This window comes from Epargyreus clarus, unplaced genomic scaffold (genome assembly GCF_041222505.1).
Source record: "Epargyreus clarus isolate Ecla_fem2 unplaced genomic scaffold, WU_Ecla_fem_2.2 ptg000010l, whole genome shotgun sequence".
Lineage (NCBI taxonomy): Eukaryota > Metazoa > Arthropoda > Insecta > Lepidoptera > Hesperiidae > Epargyreus > Epargyreus clarus.
Window position 1 is genome coordinate 9,340,860 of NW_027332218.1, and position 12,742 is coordinate 9,353,601.

The 12,742-nt window shown below is 38.5% G+C and overlaps 1 protein-coding gene across 1 annotated transcript in view; it reads right to left on the reverse strand.

The window, feature by feature from the left end:
* Positions 1-11,246, reverse strand: part of Delta (neurogenic locus protein delta) — a 39,926-nt gene extending 28,680 nt beyond the window's left edge. Inside the window, exons 1-2 of the mRNA XM_073077401.1 lie at positions 10,939-11,246; positions 827-1,126 (exon numbers count right to left, since the gene is read on the reverse strand). Of these exons, the coding sequence (XP_072933502.1) occupies positions 827-1,126; positions 10,939-10,986 (348 nt within the window). The 5' untranslated portion in view covers positions 10,987-11,246. The remainder of the gene's footprint in view (positions 1-826; positions 1,127-10,938) is intronic.
* Positions 11,247-12,742: the final 1,496 nt, after the last annotated feature.

Below are 12,742 nucleotides of genomic sequence, written 5' to 3' on the forward strand. Positions count from 1 at the left end.
CTGTGTAAACTATAGACAATTCACACCGGCGAAATAACCGTAACTAAGATCCAATTAAGATGTCCGTTATCCTTGGAATCGAGATCTGAGCAAGTAAATAAATAACTCGTAATTACAATATCGAATCACGATTCCGACCGGCCTCCGTTCTAATCGCGGATGAAGACGAACGCCAGCGAAGGCTAGCCCGGTCTAATAACATACGTCCGAGTTCATAATTAATTAAAAATGAACCATTCAACGTAACCGTCCCACGCACTGGCTCGTTAAATCATCGAGTATTCTTATCGTCATCGCTTCTGTCAAATTTGAATATAGAATCCCGTAATTTCTTTTTTACTATTATTTACGGGCGGACGAGATGCGTAGTGGCCTATGTGGATTATTGGAATTTGAATATTGGTGGCAACGAACGTTGATTTATGGATGTAGGGTTGCTACTTAATGCTTCTTTAATGATCTATTGATTTTACTATAGCCACGAAATGGATTGAACGATACTTTTTGTTCGTATCCACTTTGCTCGCTAGGTTCACCTGCATTTAAATATTTCAATGCTCGTCTAAAATGCAATGTACTGATGTAAACAAAGTCTATAAGTTATTAACTTAGTATGATACGTAAACCTTGAATTTCAGATTTAATCAAAGATGTTATATACTTTGGATTCAACGTGGTTAAAAGAACCGCGCTTGAAAAAGAAATATTACTGTATTTTTAGTCAGTAATACTTTACTTTTTTAGAGATAAGTTTAACGTATACAATATCTTTGAATTAAATACACATTTACTTAGGCATATAGTGTAATATACATTAAAAACTTACCGGCCACGTGAAGTCAAACGGAAAGACGATGGGATTGCTGAATCCTTCCACATTGAGGTTTGGCACATCCAAGGAGTTCCCACCTAACACTGGTGTTGTTATGTCACCGAATGTACACGGCGATGTCGTATCGATATTAGCTTGGTATATCTTGAGGCACACTCGGAATTTAGTCCTGCAAGGCGCTAAGCACGGCCCATCACTACTCGAGGAACCATCACAGCACTGTCCACTATTTAACCTACCCAATGAGTTCGTAAAACTTTTTATCCTAAGCTCGAAGGAACCAGATGTCAGCACCTGTAACAAAAAACGGAATATGATTAAATTTTAATAGAGATAACTGTTTTTTTTTCTTACGCAATGGTCGATTTGACTTTACCGCTATACTTTAGGACAATTAAGAGAAGGAATCCGTTTTAAATATCTCACAAATATTGTCAATACAGCTGAAACTAAAGGTACAGCAGTAGACATCAAAAAGGTTTTAAACGGAACGAAACATTCTTTATGAGCAGTATAAAAAGTAGTATTACGCTAGTATATTGGCTGGTATTTTTTTCCATCATTCTTTATTAAATTAAAGTATTGAATCATATAAATGCTCCAGTCCTTTCCTATTTGTTAGAAACTCAGTCTAACAGTGAGGCATAAATACGGACTGAAAATCTTATTTCGAAGTCGGTTGTGAGGGTCGCAGCCAGGAGTGTTAGGTTAATCAATCAATACAAACGTTACCGCAAAACCGAAACTATCTGTCTGTAAACGCTTAGCCAATTTATCAACATCAGTGACAGGACAAACAACGCCAGCTATGCAACTATATAGCTTTCGACGCGATGTGATCTTTGAACAAACTATTTGCACAACTGTATGTATGCGTGATCCTGTTGAGATATTAACGGTTCATTGGCAAACATTTGGCCAAATGTTGGACATAACTGGGATTAAGTTAAAGGTATATAAAATTTTCGAATCAAGTCGTTCTTAAAAAGCAAAAAAATTAAAGTTGTAATTATTTTTAATCTACGTATGACGTTATACGTTACGGTACGTTAAGCTAGCGTTTTTTGGGTTAACTATTCGTATATTTCTTAACTAAGCAACTAAGTTAGTTTTATTTTTAAATTCAACAAACGAGATCCATTATGTATTTGCACAACTGTCGATCGATCTCGTTTAGACATTAACGGTTACTGGCCAGTAATGTAGGTTAAAATGGGGTGGCCACGTGGGGTGGTGACACCCCTAGCCCAATTCTAAATTCGAACGAGTGATGAGTGACGAATAGTTTTTTGTTTTACGTTATTTTCTCTTGTTTTCGGGTATTTTTTAACCCCCTGCGTTGTTTTAAACGATGTTTTTTGTAAAAAGCGATCGATTTAACTCCGCTGACGGATAAGTAGTCAACAGAATAGTTGGAATTCCTTTTTTGTTGATATAAATGAATAATAATAGCGAGTCGTTACCCTTTAGGGTCGTGTACCTAGGGTTGGTACGGTATGTTTTCTATTATTACGAGTAATTTGACCCGTTAAGTACATTCGACTTTAAGCCAATAGGCACATTAGAACATAAAATAAGCTCATGAAAAAGATTTTTATTTATGTATTTTGTACTTTTCTTAATTACGTATTTTTTTTATTTTTTATCAATTTCATTTTTTTTATTATTTAAACAATTTAAGATAATCTAAAGTGACAACCCTAATCTCAACCCTTGCTAAAGAATGCGCAGTTGCTCGCATGTGGGATCAACTGGTTCGCGATGCATTAGGGTAGGTATGGGCAACGCTTTGTAAATAATACCACCTTGTGCTAACCGACGGACAGTGTCATCTTTATTATACGTCTTTTTGTAGTACGCGAGACGCATTTTATTTCTTTTTATCTATGGCCATAAAGTATTATTTTTAATTAATTAACACGGCGTTGCCTTACTTCACGGATGTTTATTTGCGGCCATTACGTTTGTTGCTTTTGTGTTTATGGCATGTTGTTGCCATTTTCGACAATGACCCAATGTCTATATTAATATTAATAATGGTATAATTATTAGTAATATTTACTCATTACATCTTATTTGGATTAATACTTATAAGTTGCATTGACCATTTAATATAGAACAATATAATAATAATATAAGTAAAAAAATATACAAGTATAAACAAAACTGTTAATAACAGTCCTGGCCGTCAACGTCTTAAGAAAAAAAAGTTGTTCGAAAAACAAAATTTGAAAGTGGAAGTTATTATAAGGCCTCGGAAGGAAGTGGTATTAAGTTATGGTCTTAGCGAATCATTACCGGTGTCCCGTGTACAATGTACACGGCGTTGAAAAAATATATTATTTCCGTCAAACGAATCATTTTATACCGTAATAAACGGCATACGTCGGATGTTAGAGGAAATTGACTCTATTGTTCTATGAAAGTACTTAAAGATGTATATTACATTTATTTTCTCTTTAGTGAAAATTTTGTAAAAGTAAAGGCATTATAAAAACCCGTTTTTCCTTACAACCATAGACAAAAAATAATACTATTATTAATTCCTACTTCTAGGTCGGGTAATCACACCTGTGCCGAGTTCAGATCGGATATTAATTCTATTTGGAATTAAAGATATCCGTAAGCGGTAGTCACCATTTATCAGGTTCAAAAGTGCATCGAATGACGGCACGCTCGTTTGCGATTTTTTCTTACATAAAAAGCAATTTCGTGTAACACCAATTATCTAAAATAATTACATCAGCGTGGAAACCAACAAATAAACTAATTAAGAGGAACAATTAAATGTTCCCACGTTCAATGAACTTGCCACGGACTTGTCAAAAGTTTGAAAAAGAGAAAATAAAGAACAATGAATCATTCAACGCTTATCTACGCAGACGGTAGGTCTGTGGATTTGAAAAATTAACCACAGTTTAAACAAAGGTTGTAAAAAAGACACCAGATTTCAACCAACTTCCTGCCTCGCTTGGGGTTGGATTCATTTCTCATACGCGAAACTACATCCCTCTCGCTTTTCACTCCACAAAAGAGCGGGATAGCGCACCTCTCCACGTGGTTCAGGTAGGAGCGGAACCAAAAAAACGCTCCAAAAACATGCGGGCCACTCTAAACATCCCCTTTTTTTAAACTTGATGTATTGTTTATCACGGCATAGTAGCACGGATTATGATAAATTGTGGCTTACGGATTATGATAAGTTGTGATCTCGAGCTCTGCAATTAAATCGTTTGGAATTCGAAAGATTCCTAACTTATTAAAAGCAGTTACTTAAAAGTGTATAGAAAAAATAAATAAGAGCCGCGCGCGGGACGTGTGCGGTCGCCGCCTGCCCTCGGGGCGACCACAAATTAACAATTAAATAATACTTACCGACTACCGAATAAGTTGTTTTATAATATCTCCGGGCGATTTACGATGATTCTCTGATTGATGCTTTAGTTCATCTTTAGCGCTAAGCGTAATGACCGTTTGTGTTATCGGCTGTTAAACTTTTAGTTACTCTTCAAACACTACGTATTGAAACTTAATACATTTACATTTCACAAGTCATTAACATTAGGCAATAAAATTAAAATGTAAAATAAACAGGAAATATTTCGTGAGAACACCAAAGATGTTATATGTTTGTCTAAATCAATTTTCTAGCGACGGGTTTTGGTTATCAATCGCATAGGAAATGACTATTTACTTATGGCCCGTATTATGTGAGCGCGTCGAGTAATGAATTAAACTACGCGTGTATCTCATTTATTTAACATACGACTTCACATTTAATGCATTCGACGTCGAGTCGTGAACATCAATATTTTTTTACCTTTGGAAAGTAACGTTGGCATGTAACATTAATTGCGCCGGCGCAAGCTCAACAAAACCGTCCAAATTGATTTTGAGTACCTAATCGTCTATCGCGCAACACAATCTCCGTTAACATATAGCTTTGCATTAATTCCAATCATTTTAATTACGCCGCAATATTACTATGGTTTGTACACATATTTTATCCTTAATTGCTTTGTCTATGATTTATGTTCCACGACACGCTTCTGCACGAAATTCCTTTTTGATTGTTAAACTAAATATCATAGAGCCGTGCCCTGTTAAGTATAAGGAGTAATAATGTGAACATCATTGTATGTAAGTAAGCCAACAGAGTAAACACTCGTCCAGTGGGCAGGTTGAGCGGAGTCTAAAAATAACTCAAATAATGAAACACAGGGGAATGTTTTTCATCTCGGCCGTTATACACACGCGAAATGTGTTAAAATAAACACCCAAACACAGTCTTATTTTAGCGCGACGATGTGGCCACTGCATTAAATTCGCAATTAGATATTTATATTTGGAATTCGGCCCGGTATGATTTATTTTTTACTGTTTATTTTTTTATCGTCTGCGTAACGTTGAGTACACGTGTTAAGTACTCGTAGATAGTGACAACGTCAGAGCGGTTTTAATTACCGCGACAAAAAATTGTCTGTTCGGACACAGCTGATCAGTTGTTTGACTAATTGTTTTTCTGACCTGACTTTTGAGAATAACTAGAGTTACAATTCAATGGGACGAGGGGACGCATACCGGGCGCAACAAAGGGCGTTCCGTTTCACGGAACGTCTTTGCACAAAATAAAAGGACACTCGTTCGTCTTAAAGCAAACAAAACGTTCTGAAATTCGACGTTCGCGCGACAAAAGTCGCAATCTCTTTGTGTTCTTGTGTTAGTTTCGCTGGCAGCTGCGTAGGGATAAAAGAAACGTACGATCTAAGAGTGGAATTCGAAATTAACGGAGAATCATGAGCGGGGAAGGTAATGGGCCAGTAGATTGCCTGGAACGTATATGGAAAGCGCATAATAGGGTATTTTGCGGTTATTTAAGCGTTGCACAAGCGAATTCGTGCGTCGGTGTTCGGTACGCTATGATCGGCGTCGTGTACCTATTACTATCGTATCGTAAACTAGATCTTCTCTCGGATTGTTGTAGGGATTATACGTGTGAACCTGTTGCCCGACACGGAACTTATTAAAATAGTTTCGTGTTCGAGTTGATACGTACTAGAAAGAATTTTAACAAGACGAAGAGAGATTTCGTTCGGTTGCCGCCTATCCCAATAACAATTTGTCTATTCGTCTATAACGGATGAAACACGATTAAGTGAATTTAAGTAGCCTCGTATATTTAGTTGTAGAAAGGAATAACGGATACGAATGATTATAGTCTGAGTAGGATCGTATGTGGAATTAGTTTTGATGTGGATAATCCACTGCACGCTAATATGCAACGTTATGAAACGGTGTGGGTTCATCTCGCGTTATTTCTAATGCGTGAAAATTGCGTTGCAATTTTTTGCAATATACACTAGTGATCGTTTTATTTTGTTTATCATTACACAGTTGCTTTTACGCCTGCAAATTGTTTTTAAATTGCATTTTAAAAGTGCAACTAAGTACTAACACGGTGCTTATCCTTAAATGGCGGGTTTTATCGTGCGAAATAACTATTACATAGTTATCAATTTAACGCGCCTACGCGCGGTAATTAGTTCTTACAGTAAAGTTTTATGTATGCATAACTGTCGTCTTGGCCTTAACTTGCAACCCACAGTGGATCGACTCATCTCTCCTCTGTGCCTGGAGTTGCACAACCTACAGTGTTGCCAGCATCGCTGACACATTTACCCAATTCGGAATTTAATAATTTAGACAGGCCTCACTAAACAATGGGACCTTAAATTAGAAGGTTACCGCTGAATTACCTGCATACAAATCTGGTATGCGATAAATTACGAAATTGTACAAGTAACTCTAGCCACAATTTATTATCACCACAACTGTAATTAATCAAATAAACGTATATCAACATGGTGCTCTTTAATTTCCGAGGTTACGGTATAAAAACATCTTGTTATTTTTTCTAATTTATTACACACAAAAACTTGTATCACTAAGGCAGTACGAAAAAAAATACATAAAAAATATTGTTAATATCATAATTAAGGCGAATTAAGGCGAGTTTGTCGAAACTAAAGAGTAATTAAACTTTTTACGTAATATCAATGTTGCACCTAAAATGTCTCCGATCCAATTATCCGATCGAATCCCATCTAAACGGGAGAAACAACCGATCAGGCATGCGTTTATAAATAATGCATAATACAGACTTCCCTTGCCATCCAGTTCGGCGACATTGCGTAATCTGATCAATGGGGCCGTTTTTACAGGATCGGGAATCAATTAAACGTCCGGTCTGGATGAAAAGGAAATATAAATTATTTTAAAAGGGCTGCAATCAAAGAAATGGTGGACATAAATCTCTTTTGAGGAGCGTGACTGCCACGTCTTGGTACAATGGGCCCGTTTGTCAATCGGTACAAAGAAATTGAAGCCTTAAATCTATTAAGCGCTATTATTTAAATCTATTCTATCAATTATTTTCTCCGATGTACACAGTTCGTGGCTAGATGATCATTATATAAAATGGGGCGCAATTTTAATGAATTGATGTTATTATTTTATATGTTTGTCTATTTCAAAAATAATTTGAACTTTCTTAAAAAAATAAAGCAGGGTTGCGTATTGAAAGCCATGTAAAGTGTACATGCAAGTTAAGTAGTAATTGTAATCGTGTTCGTTAATCTTTAGCCAGTAAGTACGATCTTAACAGTATTTATCGGTTAATCTCGTGGCTTTCCCTTAACACTGGTGACGCATTGCGTTGGATCACAATCGACCATTACACTCCCATCAGACAATACACCCAAAACTGAGGTTTCACATAGTTAAGCAGTTAAAAACCGACGATTATACAGATTTTGTATAAGGAGCTCTCGCATAATTGAGGCGGTTCTCATAGAACAAAACCCCTCGGACAATGGACGAAATTATAACAGGGTTAAATGGTTTCACATACTTAAATGCTTATTGCGACTAACATGACATATAACGATTAATTATTATTGTACTGTTGTGAAAATAACTGCGACTGAACGCCAAATGACTCGTTTTGGACCGAATCGACTATTACGGCTAATAACATGATCACTGAGAATTGTAACATACTTTCTAGAATTGTCAAGAAAATTTCGACAATTTTCCTGTCACTCACTCACTACACATGCATTGTTTGTGACGAAAAGAAAATGTTTTTATTCCCTGACTTTTTGAACCAATGCGAAAAATGTATAAGTTACATATTGACTCACATCCAGTACAGGTGCACATAAAACGAGTTGCATACTTAGACGGCCTTATCAAACGATTTCTCTCAACTTTTGGTACTTTATTTATTAGAGACAGGTGTTGGGGGACAGGTGGCAGATATAGCTAAGCGTCTAAGTTGTTACGATACGTCGCTACGAGAAACTGAACCTGCGACCAGCTGAGCGCGCTCATAATGGCGATTCGAGCAATAAAACCGCCAATTAAGAAGCCCGCTCGAGAGCTGTGATAACGAATCCGTAGTTTTAAACTTAAATCATCGGGCAATTAGAATTTGTGTACGCGAGTAAATTATGAAAAAAGCAGATGTTAGGGCCACGAGAGCCATTACGGGCGCACCTGCTTGCAATGTGGGCCGCGGAGCGCGACGGGCACACGTAAGAACGCACTGAAATACAACCTATCGATTATATCATATCGCAACGCAATACGCACTCCGCGTCCACGTTCCATACCAGCTTCGACATGCAATGTCCTAGATAGCCACGCCGGACAACCGTCCCGACAATCTCACCATTAATACTGTGTCGCAAACCGATAAAAAATGACTGCCCATTTGTGGACATGCAACCGCTGTTGGTATAATCTCGGAATAACTCGGGGGCAACGCACAATAACTTAGCCTTCGGTGAATTATTTGTATAAAATGGAAATTGGAAATTATTTGCGGTTTAGGGCAGACGTGTATCCGACGCCGCTTCCGATCGCAAGACGGCCGGCCGATCACGCGATTCGAGCGAGCGCGGAATCGGTATTGTTAGCGAGTTAACGAAAAAAGGAAAAATGCGGACATCGAATCCTGCGGATGTATCGGACATTATAAGGAGCGACGGACGATGGGTGGACAATTACATCAATGCACGGCGTCGCACGTAGGCCCCGGGCAACACAAACCAGTCCGGGGCGGTGGTGCAAAACACCGTTTTTTATTGGAACGACAAGACTTCATTCATAATGTATTATAGCGCCTTGAAACACTCACACGTTCTCAGCCACAAATAAATCTATAAGATGTGTACCGAGTATAGATATGCTACGACTGTATTTACGATTACTCGTGAGAAGAGCGCTGAGGCTAGATTCAGAATGAAAATGTAATCAATTTCAGTCGTTTTGTTATGTCTTTACTGACACTGATTTCTGACGCTTCATAAATGCTTCACGATTTCATGTTTCATTTTTCATGTAAAGCATTAAATGATAAATGATAAAAAAATGTGAACCGGATGACAGTTTCAATTTAATATATATTTATAGCTATTATTATTAAGGAATTCACTCATTCATTACAACAGAGTCACCTGCACATACAAAACTGGAAAGGTAAACTTAATAAAGTGAATAAAACGATCTCGCTTTACATGCATGTCGTTAATAATTAATTGACATATTGTCTGAAGTAATTTCACTGCATCCTGTCGCCCGCAAAAAACAATAACAGAGCCGTAATCGACTGCTAAAAGTTCACGAAAATCACACGATAAGGTGTCGAGATGAAGTCCCGACACACCGGTTGCACACATCGGCATTAATATATGTTATAGTGTATTCGTGTTGGTAACTTGTAACGGTACATTAATAAATGAGTAGTTCTACGGTTGCGCTTACGCATGGGGAATGGTTCCCTTGCGAATATTGCATTGGACCGGTATGTCGCGAGGGCACAAAAACTCACCCGGCGAGAAATCGATTTAATTTTTTAGGGGCTGACATTTCGGTTGAGTCTAGCGATTGTTAACCAGATAATTAAGTAATTTTGCATTGCGAAGCGAGCGTAGGATAAACCGATTGGGAAAGCTAGCATCGGCGAATCGATGAAGTGAATCATCGAAATGTTAGTTTGATGCTTAGTTATTACTAATAACAATAAATACTAGTTGTCAGATTTACGATGGAATTCTGCACCTAATTGTTATAATGAGTGTAATGGTTACTATTTTCCAAAAATCTAACTTAATTATGTAATAATACTAAGTTATCAACGAAATATTTGGTAATTATGAGCAATGTACGGCCTTGATTAAAATAAGTTCGGTAAGTATTACGCATAATTTTATTGAGTTGTAACTTTTGTTAACTTTATTTCGAACTTGTAGACTTTGATAAGATCAAAAACATTTTAGTAATATTCACTTCGGCTATTTAAATAAACATTACTCGGGTAAATATTTTGTTTCGGTACGCCGTGTTAGTATAATATTATTAGGTCAAGAAATTTGTACGCAATAGCATCCATTAGCTACCCTTAGCGTAAGCCAATATACTTGACCCTTTCATAGATCAATGACCTCAATTAAATCCAAATTTCGAGCTATAATTTTTAATTTACTTATTACTTTTAAACTTCGGAAACTTAGTTGATCGAGTGTTTAGCGACGGCCAATAAACAAGGTGTTTGGCGAACTAGACCGGACTACTAACCCTGCCCGAAATATCGCGCCTTGAGTCCCGAGACTCGGCTCGTCTGCAAGTTATTCCTGGCGCACCGTCGCAGATTAGTCCTTTTGGGAATCCACTTCATCGCGAAGCCTCGGAATGCATCTAATTTTAAACGAAGAGGCTCGCGACCTGGCTGACCCCGCGCGCCGCCCGTAAAACCTGAACTTTCTTTATAACTATGTACCCGAGCGTGTTTGCCGGGTAAACGTATCCAACACACACAGGCGAGGCTCCGGACGGCTCGGGCCGGTCACGACTCGGCTAACCTACACCCTCTCCACTATCCAGGACGATCTAGGGAGCTCGGACTCCGCCACGCTCGTGGGAAAGTGAGTGTCGTGCGGACGGAGCGGCCTCGAGCTCGCCGGCGCTCTATTCGCGAGCTATCCACCATGCGAAACGTAAACAAACGGAGGTTCGCGGTTTTGGTGTCGGTGGCGGTGCCGTACCTGGGGCAGAAACCCTAGCAGGGCGACGAGCACCGCGGGGGCGCGCATGCTGGCGCGTCCGCTAGCGGCGCCTGAGCATACACGGGAACGGGAGCCCGTCAGCACTCGACGGCGGCGGATAAGTAATCCATCACTTGCACATGTCTGCACTGAGCGTTTCACTGCGAGTCACACAGCACTAGAGGTGTCACTGGTCGCGCTCATCGGCTTCGGGAACCGGTCGGATATCGTATCGTGCACTACGTTCGAAACGCGCGCGTGCGGCCGGCGTGTGGCAGCCGTAGTTACGTGTGATCGCGGCGGTGCGTGACGGCGGACTGAGGGCGGGTGGAAGCCGCGGTGCGGGCCGCGCACACCTGGCGACGCGGCGCTCCCGCTAGATGGCGCTGCGCGGCGCATCTGCCGCCGGTCGCCCCCCGCACCCCTACCGCCGCGCGCCCTCGACCAGAAAATACACGGAAAACAGCCGTCCGCCTTTTGCTGAACGTCGCGAACACGTGCTCATAGTAATGCTGTAAAAACATCGAAGAATCGCTATGCGGTTTCTTATCAACTATTTCGAGACACGGAGAATGTACTTACACTAACATAGCTGCTTTACCTACTACTATTAAGCGGCATTAGCGGTAATAATAAAAGTTTAAATTTTAAATAGATAGATACCTACTCCTTACGTTTATACAATACTCAGATGATACGTATTAAATAATTCTTAGCTAAATCGTTAAATAATGATTCTATTTATTCGTAAGCGGCAGCAAAATTTTGATCTTTGTTACTTCAAACTTTAAAGTAGGTAGATCATTAGTTAAGTACCCATTGAAATTACCAAGTTAAGTACACAGGTATTAATTAAATGCAATTTAATTAATACATGTGTACTTTTTGTGTGTTTGCTAAGTAGCAGCAAAATTAATTAGGGACCTGCCTTAAAACTGGACACAAGTACCTACTAGTACCAGTAGTAAGTTTTTTCATACTTATGTACTTATAATGAAATATGTAGAAGTATTTGAGTAGTAAGGAAGGAATAGTTTAGTAATAAAAAATAAATAATTTCTTGTAACTCCGACAAAAGTTCACTTAGGTGCCTCTTATATTAATTGCTGATAGAATTGTCGATATAATTAAACGTGCACGTTTTTTAAATTAAGCTCTATTTGCATAATTATTGTAGAAATAAAATCGGTCGGTTTGCAATAATTACCTACCTTGATACATTTATTTCGGAACGGATATCGCGTGATAAGGGTGCGTTCACATATGTAAATTTTCAAATCCTAACAATTATATTATTGGCAGCTGCTTTCGATAAGTGTTGCAAAGTGATAAACATATTCATGAAGCACGATCGCTCTTGGCCGAGGTATGATTACAGGTTGTTTTTTAGCTCCCGGCTAAAGAAATTCGGGTAGCATCGAAGATCAAAATGCACTGATTAAATGCAATGATAATGTTTGCATGAACGGAAAGGGATAATTTGAATTTTTAGTTAGGCACTTTTATCGGTAACACGACGTCATGTATCAAAAGTAATGAAAAATGTACTTTGATGATTTTTGTAGCAATTTTTTTGGAGAATGGAAGTAGCATAATGATGATGGGCTTAATGATTATCTGATGCTGCGGATTTGGTGTAATCAAGTATATTACCTAGATTTAATTTATCCGCACCATGATTAACCAAGAGTATAATAGGTATGTACATTATAGTAGGTATTATATACTACCTATATACCTTTGCTTTTATATTATACACATTTCAATATAATAAATCGACAAAGGTCATGAGTATTAAAGTAAT